Below are 16933 nucleotides of genomic sequence, written 5' to 3'. Positions count from 1 at the left end.
GGGGTTTCTGCTCTTCCTGTGTCCTCCCACCCACCTGCCCCATGGCTCCCCTCGGCCTCAGCGCCTCCCCGTGTCCCGGGGGTGCTGGGCAGCCCCAGACCGTGCAGATCCAGGCTGACTCGGGCTGCCCATTGTGCCCCCAGCCCTGCAGTGACCCTGCTCACCCCCAGTGCCCGCCGTGCTCCCCGGGCTGGGTTCTGCCGCCCCTGTGTCATCTGCTAATTTTACCTGCAGTGATTTAATCCTTTTTGTGCCGAGGGGAAGTGAGAGCACACGTGCCTGCAGAGCCCCCGGCAGCAGGTTCTGAGCAGCAAGGACAGCCCGTGCCCTCTGTGCTTCCTGCCCCCAGCACACAGGGTGTCCCAGCAGCCCCCATCATTCCACCTGGGACACGATGGCAACATGAGCCACCTGCTATGGCTACCGTCATCCCTGGGGGGTGCAGGTGGCTCTGGAGGGCTCGGGGAGCTCATCAGTAACCCAGCATCCACAGAGGGGTCCCTACCAGCAGCCCAAAGACATGCTGGGCAGCTCGCCCAGGGCATTGACAAGCCCATGACCTGAGGATTTCAAGCTGGCCAGGACATCTCTGTACCGACAGGTTTCCTAATCCCTGGGCAACTTCCCAGGATCCAAGCAGAAGGTTCCTCTCCTTCCTAAACTGGGATGTGCAGTATGTAACCAAACACCTTGTTTTTGCCTTCTCCAGCAATAACTTCCTAGTTTCCCTCCACAACAACCTTAGGCCTCCACGCAGCCCATTTGTCTTGTGCAAGCTGCTGTGTCCTCCCTGGGCAGCCACTGCCAGCTCCCCACGGAGGTCTCACCACCTTGTTACAGGTAGGGAAACTGAGGCACTTAGTGGGGCAATGCTGCAGTGGTGGGGGGGGGGGGTTGGCAGGCATCCAGCAGCACCATTCTGTCCTAAATTCATTCCCAAACCTCTGGGACGTTTGGTTTCCTTCCAGGGTGTGTGTCCATGAATCTGCTTGGGGGGATCCGTGGCCCCAGAGGCCTTGCAGGTGGGAACTATTTTTCCTGTGCCCATGTTTAAAGGCAGCCCTGGCTCCGGGGTGCCTGCAGGGAAAGGCTGCCAAAATCAGTACTCAGGCATGGGTTAGGGTCCCGCAGGGGTCCCGAGTGACGCTGCCTTGCTTGTGTGAAACGTCCTCGCAAGAGAGCAGAGAGGACCCCACGGCCCGTGAGGCCCAGGGTCCACACCGTCTGCACGGCTTGCTGTGTGCCAGGCTCCTGGGCACGCCGCGCACGGACCCGGTCCTGCCTCGCCCCCCTAGACCCGAGGGTTATCCCCCCCGACTCTCCGAGCCCCAAGGTTAAACCCCCATCCCCGCTCCTGCAAAGGGCCGCGGCCCCTTTAAATCCTGCGCGGCCCCGGCCCCACCCGTCAGTCTTTTCCCCCTTCTATTTTTTTATGAATGAAAAACGCTCCGGGCGGGGCCATGCAAATCACTGCGCGCTCATTGGTCGCCTCCGCCCCCGCCCACTCAGCCGGTCTCAATGGTGCTCGGCGGAGCGGCGCGCGGGCGGGCGCCGAGCGACGCTGCAGCCAATCAGGTGGCGCGGGCGGCCGAGCGGCGGCTCCCCATTGGCCAGCGCGGAGGGTAAACAAGCGGCGCGGGGCGGGGCGCGGCGGAGGCCGCTGGTTCGGGGGCTGCGGGCCGGCGCAGAGCGGCAGCGCGGTGCCCGGGCTCGCAGAGCAGCCGCGCCATCCCCGGCACCGCTCCCGGCTTGCCCCGCTGCCGCTGAGGCTGCGGCGCCCCGGCCGGGTACGTGGGGGCCTGGCGGCGGGGCGCAGCGCGGCCGGGGCTCGGGCCTGGGGCGGGGGCGGTGTTTATGAATGGCGCGGGCCGCGCGGTGTGAATGGCGGGGGGCGCGCGCGAGCGGGCGCTCGAGTGCGCGCTCGGGGGAGCAGCGGGCGGGGGGGGCGGAGTTTATGAATGGGGCGCGCGGGGCGGCGTGGGAACGAGCCCGGCTGCGGCGCGGCCCCGCGGCGGCGAGCGCGGTGAGGGGCGGGGGAAGGGAAGGGAAGGGAAGGGAAGGGAAGGGAAGGGAAGGGAAGGGAAGGGAAGGGAAGGGAAGGGAAGGGAAGGGAAGGAAGACGAGGCGAAGCGAAGCGCGGCCCCCCCCGCTGCCTCCTCCCGCTCCCACGGCGCGTGATGTCACGGCCGTTTCTATAGAAATTAGGTGACATCACGAGCCGGGGGGCTGCGACCCGCCACGGCAGGAGCGGGCCGGCTCCCCCGCACCCGCACCCAGCCAGCCCCGGGGGCGGCAGGGGCCAGGGTGTGACCCCTCCCCCTGGCCGTCCCCTCCCCCCCGCAGCCGCGCACCTGCCGGAGCCCGGGCGGGACCCCCCTTCCCGGGCCGGCGTCGATGCTGAGCGGGCCGGGGGCACTGCCCGCTTCGCCCGCACCATGGACGGCTTCTACGACCAGCAGGTTCCCTTCATGGGCCCCGGGGTAAGTTCGCCCACCCCGATCTCTTGTCGACACCTTCCTTCCCCATCCCTGGGGCACCCACCCCTCATCCTTGGGAGTGCCCCTCTTGTCCTTGGGAGCGCTCCCAGCCCTGGGGGCTGCCACCCTCACGGGCAGCTGTCACCCTGTTCCTTGCAGAAGTCCTGCACAGAGGAGGGCCGAGGCCGGCCGGGGTCCGATAGGAAAAGGAAGTTTTTGGAGACCGACCTGGCCCATGACTCGGAAGGTAGGCAGGGCTGGCCCGGGCAGCCGTGGCCTCTCAACAGCCCCGTGGGACCACTTGCCTCGCGTTTGTTGTTGTAGAAATAATCCTGCAAATAATGGCAGTTTTATTTATTCTTCTGTGGAGCACAAAAGTCTTTCACTCTGTTCCAGAGCTCTTCCAGGATCTCAGTCAGCTGCAAGAGGCCTGGCTAGCTGAAGGCAAGTCACCTCCTCCTTTTGCCGTGTAAAATCTCTCAGTGAGCATCTTTCTGAGAACTGAAAACACCATAAACCCACTTTTTTGGTTTTTTTAGCTCAGGTCCCCGATGACGAACAATTTGTCCCAGATTTCCAGTCTGACAACCGTAAGTGATTGTTCCGGGTTTTTGTTCTCTGGGGGTAGATGTTTGGGTGCCTGTGCAAACATTTGGGTTTGGAGTTGCTTCCTTGGGAAAGCAGTTGTTCCTGGGGCTGAAACGTGAAATCATGGGCTTTTGGGAGAAAGCACGTGTGGTTTGGGGTCATCGAGATGAAATGTACAATGCCCTGTCTTTTGTTAGTGGGGAAAATTACGGCCAAACGCATGGAAATATCTCTGAACTGCTCTCTGGGTTCCTCTGAGACGTGATGCACGTTCGTAGTGAGGTGGATTCGCTTCCAAATACTCCTTTTCCTTTTCAAGTGGAAGAGATAACCAGCGCTGGGCTGCTCGGTTAGCCACAATCTCTGCAGCTTCTAGAGCTTTTTAGAGTCCTAGCCCGGCGCTGCTGGCAAGAGCAAGCCTGAGCGGTGAAACTTGAGCCGCTTTAAGCAGCATTAATCACTGGCAAGCGAGCGTCTTTAAAAGGAGGCCAGTGAAAATGCAGTCCCTCGTGGATTGCATAAGAGCAGGGGCTGGTTTGAGCCGTGCAGCGCTGCCAGGGCGGGTTGGTGGCGAGGGCAGGGGCCGGGGCTGGCGCGTGGGGCTGGCGCTGCTCTGGGCATCGAGGGGTCGGTCGGAGGAGAGCGGGGGCGGAATCAGGATGTTTGGAGTTGTTACCTGGCAAGCACAAGTAGTAGCTTGGTGTCGCTGGCTGGCTTTTGCTGCTGAGGCAGACAGCTACGGAACTCGAAGGAAATCGAGTTTAGCCTGCAGTCGAACAGATTTTTCATTCCGGCTTTGTCACAGCATGCAGCGGGGCATCTCCTCTGACAGCAAATCGTGTTAATTATTGCTCCTTGCTTGCTTCGGAGTGGGAAGCCTGCCATTAAGCCGGCCCAGACAGCCCAAGTTTCAGATGGTTTTTTTCCCCCTGTCTCCCCTGAGATAAAAGGCGAGCCTGGAGTCAGAAACACAACGGTCTGTTGACATCCCCAGCACAGCCCAGCAGCTCTTGCTCGGAGCAGTAGAAACTGCAGTGTGCGTGGGAGGGTGGCTCTTGAAGCTGAAGCTGTTTCCAGTGCCTTTTGGCAGTCTCTTTTTCCTTGTAACCTGAAGAGCTCAGAGAGGAGAGAGAAACTTTTCTGGGTGATGCAGGAAAAAGAGGAGAAGAAGGAAAAGGTGTTTATTTGGTCAGGACTCTAAAAAGGTTCTGATCTGCTCAGCCTGTGGACCTGGTGTTGAAACGACTTTGTCATTTGAAAGATCTGCCTGCAGCAATAACCCTCCTTAACTTTCCTGGGGAGAGAAAGCAAAGGTTTCTTTTGCTGCTGCAGTGCTGGCTGTGGGGGGACTCAGACTGAGGCAGAGGGGAGTGGGAAGCCCAGCTCTTGCATCCCTGCACTAGAGAGAGTTTACAGAGGAGAGAAACTCCAGTTTTGAACCGTGTGCCACGCAGAGAGGGAGAGAAGGACGGCTCTGGTGCAGCTGCAGGCTGCACCCAGCTTTCACTAGCAGGGACATGCTGCCTTCCTGGGCTGGCAGTCATGCTGGAGTTCAGCATCCGTTGGCTCCTGGGGAGAGGCAAATCCCTCCTTACTCCCTACGGATGTTTGTGGACCTGTGTTGGGCTCTGTGCAGTTGTGTGGCTCCACGTCTTTTCCCTGAGGAAACTGCTGCTCTCTTGTCCTGAGCAAGCCTCCATCTTGTGCCCCATCTTGCATTCCCAGGGCCAAGCTTCCTTGGCACAGCAGCAAAAAGGGACTAACCAGCTCAGTTTGGAGCCCACTGCAATGGGGAACATTGTCACATGTGCCACGTGGAGTCTTGGAGATGCTCACAACTGCAGCATCCTTCTTGCCTTGTAAAACCTCCTCGTAGCTGCCTGCATCTCTGCTACTGCCCACTCCCTGTTCCCAGTTCTGCAGCCAAGATCCCTGGAACACAGGGTCTCAAAATTGGGCCTTGGTAGCAAAATAATCTGCAGGGCAGTGTGTCACCGTGCTGGGGGAGGAAATCCCCCTGTAAGGAAAGCAAGGCTGCCCCAGATGAAGGATGCATTGTTCTTAGTGCCCTGGGCTAGTGGCAAGAGGCCAGATTCAGTGTTTAAAGCTGCCCAGGGAGGTGGTGGATCCTTCCATGAGAGCAAGGAGGCTGTGGTGGCTCCACAGAGCTCCTTGCTGGCTCTGCTGCTGCACCCTGGCTGGCCATGGGTGTGAGTTCACCAGCAATGTGGTCCTGTGGCCAAGGGTGTACATACAGTGTTATGCCTCCACTGATTGTTTAAGTGCCTGGGAAGTGATGGGATCATGCTGAGGAGATCAGGCACCACAAGAAGTGATTTTTTTCCCCAGGGTGCCTGTGGCCTCCTGCGCAGGCAGCACGTGGCAACAGCCACGGGCAGGGCATGGAGTTCCTTACACACCAAAACGAAAGAGGGATGTTTGTTTGTGAGGAAGAGTTGTTTAAACAAAGGAGAGCAGGATCCTGGTTTCTATTTCTGACTCCTCTCCTGGTGTGACCTTGGGTGCGTCCTGTAGCGCCGGGGGATGGAGGGGCAGGCGCAGAGCTCGGCTCCCAGGTGCCAGCTTGAGTGGGTGCCAGTGTCCCTGGGCTGGAACTGGTTCCCCTTGGCTCCTTCAGTGCTCTCCAAGCTTTGTCTCATGGAGCTACAGTCACGCTGATGGCTGGGAATAACCTGCCCTGTCCTCCACCAAGGGATTCACTGGGAATTCAAGGCCTCGAGTGGCTTTGTGGTGTCACCCTTTCCGTGGGGGATGTCTGGTGGTTGCCATTAGGGGCATTTCCAGTTTGACTGCTTGTATGGCACTGGGAGGGTTTCCCTGAGCCTCCCCTGCCTGCTCTGCTGGGTGGGCACAGCAGGGGCACATCCCTTGCCCGGCTTCCCCATGGCCCTTCCACCTCTAGTGGCTAAAGCAGCCCAGAGGGGGCTGCCAGGCACCCAGGGGTGTCCTCACTGCCTCTGTAGCTCAGCCCTGGCGTGGATCTGCCAACGCTTCTTCTCCAGCCCCATCTATAGTTGAGCTGCTCCCTCTGAGTATTTTCATATTTTTTTTAGCTTTTAATTATAGTGCCGAGGGCAGGACCGGAAAGGGTAAAAGTGCCTGTGCACCCAGCGTTCCTTTGAGGTGCTGGGGCAGGGCAGCTCCTCCCTGCTGGCTGCTGGGACCCAAACCCAGCGCCGTCCCCCCAGAAGCTGCAGCCCTGCCCTGGGTGCCCCGGGCTCCTCCAGCCTCGCCGTGCTGAGCGGGGCTGGCTGGCCCCGCCGCGTTTGTGTAAGGAATCCAAACGTTGCACAGAGCCGGGCTCGGACAGCTGGTCTCTGTTAGGATCTTAAGGCTCATTTCCCTTTTTTTTTGAATGGCAGTGCTAAGCTCTGGGGAAATTTTTCCTTCCTTTTTTTTTCCCTCCCTCAGCCACATGAATGGAGCACTACGAAGTGTTTGTGAATGGAGGGTGGTGCCTGCTCAGGGACTGGAGGCTTTTTTTTTTCAATGAATAACCAGACCCCATTGTACGCCTGGCGGAAAAACAACTCGCTCCAACAACACGGAGCCTGTTCGGGAGAACCATGCCCGAGATAGGCAGCTGGAGCCCTTCCAAAGGCAGTTCCCCTTTGCTTTCCCATGGCTCGCGGGGTGCCTGTGCTTTGCCGCTGCCATGCTGGCCCCCTTTTAAGGCTGGAAATGCTGAGAGTGGCAAAACCTCTCTGGGGAGGGGGGAAGGAGGAGTGGGATAAATCCGGCTTGGGAGCGGGGGGAAGGCGTGTGGGGGGCTGTGCTGGCTCAGCGCTGGGCTTTGTGTTTCAAATCCTTCTCGGAGAGGGGGGGGTTTATGCCCTTGGTACCAGCTGTACTGAGGCCTTTCCAGGGGGGGATGGGTAGAAAGGGGAGTCAGCAGCTCTTTAAAGGTTTTGACAAATTAGGGGAGCAGCTAATTACCTGGCAAGCTGTGAACAGTTGTCCTGGAGCTATTTGCTCCTCTCCAGTGTAGCTGGGCTGTGTTTAGGCTTCACATGAAGCTAATACTCCACTTCCGATTAGTCTTGGCTCTCCTCTGAGGCACTATTTAGGTACAGATCTCTGAGGCGCTTTCCCTTTCCTAGGGCGCCTGCTTTTAGAAATTAATTAGCTTAAGCATATATTACTCCGTTTATAATTATATATAGCAAGTGAGCTCGGGAGTGGGTGGAGAGGATTTGGGTTTAATGGGATGTTTGTCACTAGAGCTCGTACAATTGTGGGACCCCAGGCCTAGATCCCATTGGACCACCTCAGCTGCGGGAAGGTGGATCCTGGGAGTGGGTATGCCCCTGTGAGGGCAAGTGGGATGCTGTTTTTGAAGTGTTGGGGCTCCAGTCTGTCAAGCCCCCTCACCCCGTGCTCTGTGTCTCAGGGAGGCCCCACTGCCAGCTCTGCTCCGTGTGCTGAGGGGCTGGCGGACAGCAAATGTCTCATCCAAGGCTGTTGTGGAGCTGCCTGTGCCCCTCTCACAGCCCTTGCTCTGTCCCCCAGTCAGGAGCGATTCCCCTTCCAAGAACAATGTCCTGGGCTGCTGTGACTGTCCCAACTCTGCCCTCCCCTGCCACCCTGGCTCACTTCTCCACCAGTGTTAGGGTCTGGCAGGGCACCCTGGTTCAGTTGCTGAGTGCTCCCAGGGCATAACTCAGCACTGATTCCCCAGCAAAGAGCCGATGCCTGCAGGGGAGATGTTCCCATCGCCCTCTCCCCTGTGGGTGAGCCCGTGTCCTCCTCGCTGTCCTTGCAGTGGTCCTGCACGCCCCACCTCCGGCCAAGATCAAGCGGGAGCTGCCCAGCCCGTCCTCGGAGCTGTCGTCCTGCAGCCACGAGCAGGCTCTCTGTGCCGGCTATGGGGACAAGTGCCTCTACAACTGCTGGTAGGTGCCACGGGGACACCGCGGGCCCCACGCGCCGCTCGGCGCTGTCCCCATGGGTGTCACCCCGCGGGTGTCAGCCCCATGCCCCTCTCCCCTGGCAGTGCCTACGACAGGAAACCCCCCGCCGGGTTCAAGCCATTAACGCCGCCCGCCACGCCGGTGTCCCCCGCGCACCCCGGGGCGGCCCTGGCGGCCCCGGCCGTGCCCGCGGCCGCCCCCGGCGCGGCCCTGCAGGAGCAGCGGCAGCAGCCGCCCTTCGCCGTGCCACGGCCGCCCGCCCACATGCCAAAGATGATGTCTGAGAACCAATACCCCGCAGAGCACAGGTGAGGCAGCCCCGCCCCAGGGCCACGGAGTCCTCCGGGGCTGTATGGGCGCTCCTGGGGTGGGTTGGGGGTTCCAGAGGGTGGGGGGGAAGCAGAAACGCTTTTGCCTTTGCCTCCCTGCTGCGGTTGCAGTCGGTGGGCCAAGCGTTGTCGCCTGCGGTCCCATGTGGCAAAAGTTGCCACTTCCTGTTGGGATCCTGTGGCTCTTTCTCCTGCTGACAGGGAACTGCTCCTTGCAGTCCCTGGACATTGGGCAGAGCCTTTGCCTCCCTCCTGGGGAAGGCAAGGGAGGCAGAGGCTGACTCCTGCATCCAACAGGTTGCCCCTGTTCCAACAGGTGATGGTCCTGAGTCAGGGCTCTGCTCTCCTCGTTGCCTCCCAAGCCGAGCCCCGCTGGTCTGTGGAGCTGTGACCATCTCTGCCCTGCCCTGCCCATGTGCACCCCGGGCTGGGGGTGGTCTAGAGCTCCCCCATGCACTGCATGGCATCACCTTGATTTTGTGGGCTGTGATGGGAGACCCCTGTTCCCTCCTTCCTCTCCAGGCTGTGGCTTCATCCCCCATCACTCCCATATCCCTGGAGGCTCTGCCAGTCCCTTCCCTCACCCTCGGTTTGCTCCTGTGGGTGCTCTCAGTAGGTGCTCTGCTTGTGGCCTCTGGATGTCCTTTGCTGTGACAGCCACCGTGTCACTCCTGTGGGCATGGGACAAGATGTGGCAGCCTGGCAAAGGCCATGCAGTGGGGCCAAGGAGGCCCTTGGAGTGTGCCCACAGCAGGCAAGCATCCCTCCCCAGCAAAGAGGGGCTCCGTGTGACCTTCAGGCTGTGCAGGGGCTGGCTGCGACCCCTGGGGAAGCACTGTGCCAGCACAGGGCTTGGGTTTCATTCAGGAAGGGCAGGGGGACATGGCTCGGAAATGGAGTAATCCCAGCCCGGCAGCTGGGAGAGCTCGGGTTACAAAGCCAAATGGTGCAAGGCCGGCTGAGAGGAGCCGGCACGGAGATCCAAGATCACCTTTCAAGGTGCCGGAGGACGAGGGGATGTGGCGGCACCCCCTCGAGGTGGTGCCTCATCCATGGCCGGCAGCAGAAAGGGAGCTCTGGGAGCAGTGGTGGCAGCACCGAGGAGCCCAAAATAGTGCTCCCTGCTGTCGGGTGCGGGGCTAATCCCAGCTGCGAGGGCGGATTAGCAGCCGGCTGGAGCTGCCGAGTGGATTTGGCTTTGCGTAAGCGCCCACCCATGCACAGCATCCCTGGCCCCTGCCCCCCACGCTGGGCACAGATTTTACTGGTTTACAGAGATAGGAGTGTTGGGGAGTGGTTTTTTTGTTTTCCTTTTCTCCTTCTTCTCCACATACCTGAAGGCCAGAGTGCTTTACTGTGGTGGCCCATGTGTTACCCTGCTGTCCCATCTTGGGGTTCTCAGCACTTAGAGGGGGCCACAGGGCTTCTCAACACCCCATGGGATGAGCCCCTGTGGTGGCTGTGCTTCTGAGGAACCCTCCCAGCCTGCCGTGGGCGCACCCTGGGAGCTCCCCAGGCTGAAGGCACCCAGCTGCCAGGCAGTTCTGGTGTGGGGTGACCCCTGCTCCTCAGTAAAGCCTCCTCCTTCCCCCGCAGGTTCCAGAGGCAGCTGTCTGAGCCCTGCCACCCCTTCCCGCCGCAGGCCGGGGTGCCCGGGGACAGCCGCCCCATCTACCACCGGCAGCTGTCGGAGCCCCTGGGCCCTGCTGCCCCCCGCCCCCCTCAGGGATTCAAGCAGGAGTACCACGACCCTCTCTACGAGCACGGCGGCCCTGGCCTGCCCGGCCCCCCCGGCCACAGCTTCCAGCCCCCCATGGGCATCAAGCAGGAGCCCCGGGACTACTGCATTGACTCAGGTGGGTGTGGGTCAGGGACAGCCGGGGACAGGGTGGGGTTACATCAGTGACACTCCACGGAGCAGAGCATCTCTGCCATCAGCGTGGCAGGGGCAGGGTTGAGCCTCGGGCAGTGGATGCTGTGTCACCCTGGAGCTCCCCTGGTGCTGGGATACTGCTTTGCAGTTTTCTTTCCTCTCTCTCCTCCTTTTCCAAAGCCAGGGGATAGAGCAGGCGTTCACCTGGTGCCAGTGGTGTGGTCAGTGCTGTAGCCACAGGCTGGGGTGCCCCAGCGCCCCTCGGCTCTGGCCTAGGGCCAGCTGTGCTTGCTGCCTGCTGGACCCTACCAGCATCACGGAAAAATCCTCTAATCGCCTTAGGACCTAAAAATACCCCAACCTCGGGATGGAGGGTGGCACAGCCAAGCAGATGGCAGGGGAGGCGCAGCAGTGCCTCCCTTCATGTGAGGCCTGTGAAAGCTCGAGCTGACTTAGCCCATGCTCCTGTCTCAATTCCAGTGCCATCCCAAATCATACTGGGGTTTTTTCCCCAATGTTGAGGGTGGAGGTAGTGGGCCAGGGAGCGTGGGGAAGGGAGGAAGGTTCCCAGACTTCACCTGAAGCAGGACGTGCTCGGGGTAAAGAAAATGCTGCCAAATCCGTGGTGGCACCCACAGGGTTTGTGACCATAATGTCATTTCATTTCCCCCTCAGAAGTGCCTAACTGCCAGTCCTCGTACCTACAGGGGAATGTCTTCCCCAACAGCCATGACGGTGAGTGACTCCCCCACTCTCACCCGTCTCACCCCTCACCTGTAGCAGGCAGCACTCCTGGGCACCCAGAAAACACCCACGGGGCCCATGAGAGCCACATGCAGCCCTGGCACCAGCCCCAACAGCAGCCAGCAGCCCCTGTGGGCGTGCTGTGAGGGCTCGTGTAATCTGGGATAATGTGCCTGACAGAACTGCTAACAGGGTTTGGGAGCAGTGAGGGGGGCTCAGCCACTGAAATAACTGGAAATGGGTCTGCTCCCAGAGCTGTGGATGGGGTCCTGTGCTGGATTCAGCCAAGCCAGGGGTTTTGGGGTCCAGCCAGGGCAGTTGAGGTGCCCTATGCTCACGAAGGGTCTCTTCCCCACAGGATTTTCATATGAAAAGGACACACGATTGTATTTTGATGACACATGCGTGGTACCCGAGAGGCTGGAGGGTAAGAACCTGGCCCTAGAGGAGGCCTGCAGGGGACCCGGGGCTCTGGGAGGAAGATGTGGGGATGCTGGGATCTGCAGTTTATAAAGCTTATAAAGCCAAGCAGTGCTGGCACGGTGCTCTTGAGAGCTGCTGAGCATCATCCCACGTGGCAGCTTGGCATCAGGGCTGTGCTCCATCTTTGTCCCTGACACTTACCTGCCTGCAGCACCATCCCCAGCACCTCTCCCCTCTCCCAGCCCGTGGCCTGATCCTGCTCAGGTGTCTCGGCACAGGGATGATCCATTGTTGTACCTGTCTGCTGCTGGTGGCACAGCCTGGGAGAGAGGCAGAGCAGGGTGTTGACCCAGGTGTCTTTGTGCGAGCAGGTAAAGTGAAGCAGGAGCCCACCCTGTACCGTGAGGGCCCTCCCTACCAGCGGCGCGGGTCCCTGCAGCTCTGGCAGTTCCTGGTGACCCTCCTGGATGACCCTGCCAACGCCCACTTCATCGCCTGGACCGGCCGGGGCATGGAGTTCAAGCTGATCGAGCCTGAGGAGGTATGAGAGGCCCTGCCCTGGATGCAGGACTGGCTGAATCCTTCCCATGCAACAGGACCTTCCCCCGTGAGGGAGACACCTATCTCTACTCTCCAGTCAGCTGTAGAGATTGGCCTTTAGGCTCTTCCTCTGCCTCTCGGTGTGGCGTGTGCTGGCTCCTGAAGCTGGCAGTGGTCGCCAGCCGTGGTGGGGTTGCCTCTGTGCAGTGCTTTGCTGAGTTCTGCCGCTCTGCCGTGGCTCCCTCCTTCCCGAGCCGCTGCCATCCCGGGTTTGCAGAGCAGCTCCGTGCTGGTGCCGCCGTGCCGGAACCGCGCGGCCCCGCGGGAGGGTGACACAGAGGAAGGAGCTGCTTGGGGAGTAATTGGGAGCAGCTGTGGCCAGCGCCGAGCTGCGCCTTGTGGGGAATTACCCATAATATCTCTTGCGCCATGCATGGAAATTGTGGTATTTTGAAGCAGCTTTTTTGGCAGGCTCTCCCTAATGAAATGACTTTTGATTTGGCCCCTGATCCGGCGGTGGCTGTGTGGTCGCAGCGGGAAATTTATCACAGCAGGCAGGGAACCACTCCCAGACCACGGTGACACCTTTGCTGCAGCTGCCCCAGCCCCCCAGACGAGCCTCTAGCCTGCATTTCAGTAGTGATTTCCTCTGAGGATCCCCGTTCCAGCCCTGATGGCTGCCGCCTCTCTCCTGCAGGTAGCACGGCGCTGGGGCATCCAGAAGAACCGGCCAGCCATGAACTACGACAAGCTCAGCCGCTCCCTGCGCTACTACTACGAGAAGGGCATCATGCAGAAGGTGAGTGACCGTCCCCTCTGTCCCAGGGTGCGGCAGGACAGGGATCAGGTCCCGTGTGAGGTGTGTGGTGCTTCCCCAGGGCAGGGGTGGCGCTCAGGGCCCCTCTCACGCCCTCCCTCGTCCCCGCAGGTCGCCGGCGAGCGGTACGTCTACAAATTCGTCTGCGACCCCGACGCCCTCTTTTCCATGGCCTATCCCGACAACCAGCGCCCCTTCCTGAAGACGGAGCCGGAGTGCCCGGTGCCGGAGGAGGAGACGGTGCCGCTGACGCACTTCGAGGACAGCCCGGCGTTCCTCCTGGAGAGGGATCCCTGCGGCAGCCTTCCCTACGCGGAGGGCTTCGCCTACTGACTCGGCCGGCAGAGCCATCGGCACTAGCGCGTCCACCCGGGGCAAACACGGTTTTCTAAAAAGAATATTTTTGGCTGTCCATAAGGAAAAGGAGAAAACAAAAAAAAAAAAGCAGACCCCGATGACAAACAGCATGGGTGCGCACACAGATCCGAGGAATTTAAAACGCCCCGCGTGTGTTGCCGCCGAATTCCCACCCTTCCTTTCCAAGGGCTAGTGCACAGGACTGCCCGTGGCTGGCACCTCCTGCCATGCGTCAGTGTGATGTCCTGGGGCGCCGGGGGCCTCAAGCTGCAGGCTCTTCCCCGGGCCCCGGCTCCGGCAGTGCCCCAGGACTGGGCTGCGTGGCCGCCGAGCCAATTGTCACGACAATCTGCTTTGCATCGAGCACAATCCGCGTAGCTGCCTTGTGTGGAGGAAAGGGCTTTGATTTGCACAGAGAGGAGGGACGCGGGGGGGCCGCCTGGGCCAGCACCCCGGGGCTGATGTGCGCAGCATCCTACCCCAACCCCCAGGAGCCTTCTGCCTTCTTCCCCAGCCCCCTCCCCATATAACCTGTTGTTCCCGTAGAACCTCCTGCATCCTCTCCGTGCCCTCAATCCTCCCCAGCTCTGGCTATGGGCCATGGGTTGCATTTTGGGGGAGGAGACCCTGACACTAACTCCCTCTTGGGTTGTTTGTTGTTTTCTTTTTTTTTTTTTTTTTTTTTGGGATGTTTTAGGAAAATACTAAAGGTTTCTAAACTGATTTTTGTAGATTTTTTGTATTTTAAGGCAAAGCTATTTTTTGCAGCTCGGCTGCTGTCCCTGGAGCCCCTGGGGACACCCCCATGGCTTTCCTGGTGGCAGGGGGAGCCCTCGATGCCCGTGGCTTCCTGGGATGGCTGCCGAAGGATCTGGTCCACTCCATTTCACTGCTCCAGTCCTCTTTCCCAGGGGAGCCAGGGCTGAATCCTGGTACTGGCTCAGCTGTGCTCCCCCTGCTTGGCATGGCCTCGGAGCTGGGCTGTAAAGCTGAGGTGGGCAGGGATGGGGGGTCCCTTCCTCAATACCCCACTTCCCTCCAGCTCCTCCTACCCCTTGCTGCACCTCCTAACACTCCTCCACCACTCATATATCCTTACCTGCCTCCCCTGCACCAGGCTACATGTTTTATTGTAAATGCTGTATAGGAATTTTTTTCTCTTCTTTAGTTAGCTTCGGTTGGAATTTATGTTTGGGTTTTTTGGTTTTGCTTTTCTTTTTTTTTGGTTGGGTTTTTTTTTGTCTGATTTTTTTTTTTTGGGAAGTATGAAGATTAACTCTACGACGACTTGGTTGCTCTCCCCATGGTGGCTGCAGTGGCCTGTACCCATGGGGAGCATTTGGTTTTGGGAACCCCACTTTGGGGGACAGGTTTTTAACCATCTGCTTGGTGTGGCAGGTCTGCAGTGCAGAAGGAGTTAATCTGAGGACTGATTTGAAATATCTTTATTCAAGCAGGGCTATGTATCTCCTGCAAAGCTGCATTACATTCTGTACTGTGTACAATAAAGGATCTTGCTTCCTGTTCCTCCCTGACTGCCTGGGCTCCTGCTTTGCCTGCGCCGTGGGATGCTGGGGGAGCCCCTGGATGTGCTTGTGGGTTGTAGTGGTCCATCTGCAGCCCATCCTCTGGGCCTGCAGCATGGTGCTTCTGGAGCTGAGACCAAGTCACCTCCAGTCCTCCTTGCCCTCTCCCCAGTTCTGGATTTGTTGCTTCTGGGTGTGGATACTGTCCTGGCTTTCACCAAGCTCCATCCCATGAGAGGATCCTTTAGGAATGGGTGTGGCTTCTGCCCAGTAGGTGCAATTTAATATTGCTTTTTCCCAGGGTTTCTCAGGGAGTGCTCCACTCCTCTGGGAAGCCAAGCACCTGCCCTCAAGCAGGGCTAAAGCTCTGCTTTCCTCTCAGGAAAGAGCCCTCCACAAGCTACTGCCAGTGGTCTCCCCATTGTCTCCATTTCTGGACCGGGAAAAAATCAGGGTTTGCAAAAAGATAAGGGAGGTGGGTGGAGGGCAAGGGCTGTTCTGTGAGGACTGATTCAGCTGAAGGGTCTGTGTTTCTCCTGACAGGCTGGAGAAAATCTCAAACACCTCAGAACTGCCCCTTCCCATTGGCCTCAGTTTGAGCTGAGCTGAGCCAGGGTGTCCATGGGCTCCCAGCCCATCCTGTGCAGGGGCTTGGTGTGATGCTGCTGGAGATACTCTGGCACCTCTTCTCTTCCAGTTTATTTTCACTGCCCAGCCAAACCCCATCCCTAGCTGTGCCAGGGGAGAGATGAGAGGTCCTCATGTGCCATGATGCTGTTTACAAACCCGCCTCACCTGGATCCACTCCTGCCTGCCAGCCACATTGCTAATGGGTCCTTAAGCTGCTCTTTCCTCATGCCTGAAGTATTAAACTGCATGGGGAAGTATGGCTGTCTCCCAGCCCAGGCAGGGCAAAGCAAAACCAATTCATCTGGCGTGGAGCCTTCAAGGAGCTAAATCAGCTGTTTGGCCTCAGGAGCCACCCTGCACTCCCAAACCCACCCCATCTTTATTTTCCACAAAGGTCAGTCCTCTGCCCAAGACTGCAACCCCCAGGTGCTCTGAGCCCCAGACAGTGCCTGGTAATCCCACCTCGCTGGGGATTTCGGCAGACTGAGTCCTGGTGCTCAGGATGGAGCAAGGGGAAACGGGGCCACCGGCAGCGCGGCCGGCAGGCAGATGGCCGAGGGTGCCGGGATCAGAACCCGCTGCAGAGATCTGGGACCAGTTATGGAGGGCGAGGATGAGGATGAGCAGATAAGGCAAAGCCTTTCAAAGCCTTCATCAAGCATCTCCTTACACCACAACCCTGACCCTGGCCCTGCAAATCTTGCTGTGGGCAGGGCTGGGGCCCCAAGGGCCTCTCTCGCTGCTCTGACCGAAGGGAGAGGTTAGGAAGAGGTGTTTTTCTATTCCAGTTTATCAGTGTGGGACAAAAGGGCTCAGGCCTCAAAGGGTTCGATACCACACTGGCTTTTATTACTTAGGACACCAAGAATTTGCTCCTCATTTGATCCTGCTGTGCATCACCCCTCCCTCTCCTCATGCTCCACGCAGAGGGGATGGAGCTGCCTTGGGTGCCTGGTCCCTCTTGTTCCCACCCCGAGGGTGAGGGACGAGCCACAACAGCTCAGTGTTCTGCCTGCAGCCTCCCAGGGATGGGGGCAAGAGCTCCAGGGCAGACCAGGGGCTGGAGCAGCACTTTCCAGGAGTTGAGGAGACAGAGGGGAAGCAGGTGGGGAAGCATGCATGCTCCCTCCTCACTTTCTGCCCCATCAGATGCTGCTTCCAGGCATGGGGATGTGCCCTCTTGGGACACACTCCAGCGTGCCATGGGGTGGGGAGCCTAGCTGGGGAGCATTGCTGCCACTGTCACCACTGTCCCCAGGACCAGGAGTGGCTCAGGCTGCCACTGCTCCACCCCCAGGGCTGACCACCTTGGTCCCCTCCTCCCATATTCCCACACCATTTGCCCCCTGCCCTCCTCCCACTCCTCCAGGCACTGGGGAGGATGAAGAGGGGTGAGCAGAGAGGATGGTGAATGATGAAGCACCATTTGGGGGAGGATTCAGCTATCCAGACTGGGAAAAACCTTGGTGCTGGTGTCCAACCCTGTCTCCAATCCTCCAGCTCTCAGCTTCCACCTCTGTGTGGTCATTGTGGAACAGAGCCCATCAGCAGTTTGGGGTGAACAGCAATCTGTGACACTGGGTAAACACACAATAAAATGGCAGCTGGTATTGAACAGAGACAAATGTGGTTTTTCCTATTTTCTTCTTTTCACAGTCATTATAATGAGCCCCAAGTTACCCCCTCCCTGGAATGAGA

At 59.3% G+C, this 16933-nt stretch overlaps 1 protein-coding gene across 6 annotated transcripts; it reads left to right on the top strand.

The window, feature by feature from the left end:
• The first annotated feature begins 706 nt into the window (after window positions 1–706).
• ETV5 (ETS variant transcription factor 5) lies at window positions 707–14612 on the top strand. Of its 6 annotated transcripts, none has more exons than XM_063408765.1 (14): window positions 707–840; window positions 969–1022; window positions 2344–2480; window positions 2637–2724; window positions 2802–2921; window positions 3017–3067; window positions 7849–7978; window positions 8080–8304; window positions 9922–10181; window positions 10874–10933; window positions 11301–11369; window positions 11737–11906; window positions 12603–12704; window positions 12834–14612. In XM_063408765.1, exons 2-14 carry the CDS (start codon window positions 980–982, stop codon window positions 13053–13055), a joined length of 1677 nt encoding a protein of 558 aa, XP_063264835.1. In that variant the 5' UTR covers window positions 707–840; window positions 969–979; the 3' UTR covers window positions 13056–14612. The 6 variants fall into 6 exon arrangements, with proteins under 6 accessions (XP_063264835.1, XP_063264832.1, XP_063264830.1 ...); XM_063408762.1 differs by having other exon boundaries at window positions 734–840; window positions 969–1622; XM_063408760.1 differs by having other exon boundaries at window positions 734–840; window positions 969–1787.
• The last annotated feature ends 2321 nt before the right edge of the window (window positions 14613–16933 follow it).

The sequence above is a fragment of the Prinia subflava genome, chromosome 11 (genome assembly GCF_021018805.1).
Source record: "Prinia subflava isolate CZ2003 ecotype Zambia chromosome 11, Cam_Psub_1.2, whole genome shotgun sequence".
Lineage (NCBI taxonomy): Eukaryota > Metazoa > Chordata > Aves > Passeriformes > Cisticolidae > Prinia > Prinia subflava.
This window is presented reverse-complemented; position numbering and strand designations above follow the sequence as displayed.

Bases quoted from the DNA above. Each gene is read 5' to 3' on its own strand.
- ETV5 (XM_063408760.1), top strand. From the start codon at position 1,433: ATGAATGAAAAACGCTCCGGGCGGGGCCATGCAAATCACTGCGCGCTC. The intron at 2,481-2,636 runs GTAAGTTCGCCC...TGTTCCTTGCAG, and splicing joins TTCCCTTCATGGGCCCCGGG to AAGTCCTGCACAGAGGAGGG. The intron at 11,907-12,602 runs GTATGAGAGGCC...TCTCTCCTGCAG, and splicing joins AGCTGATCGAGCCTGAGGAG to GTAGCACGGCGCTGGGGCAT.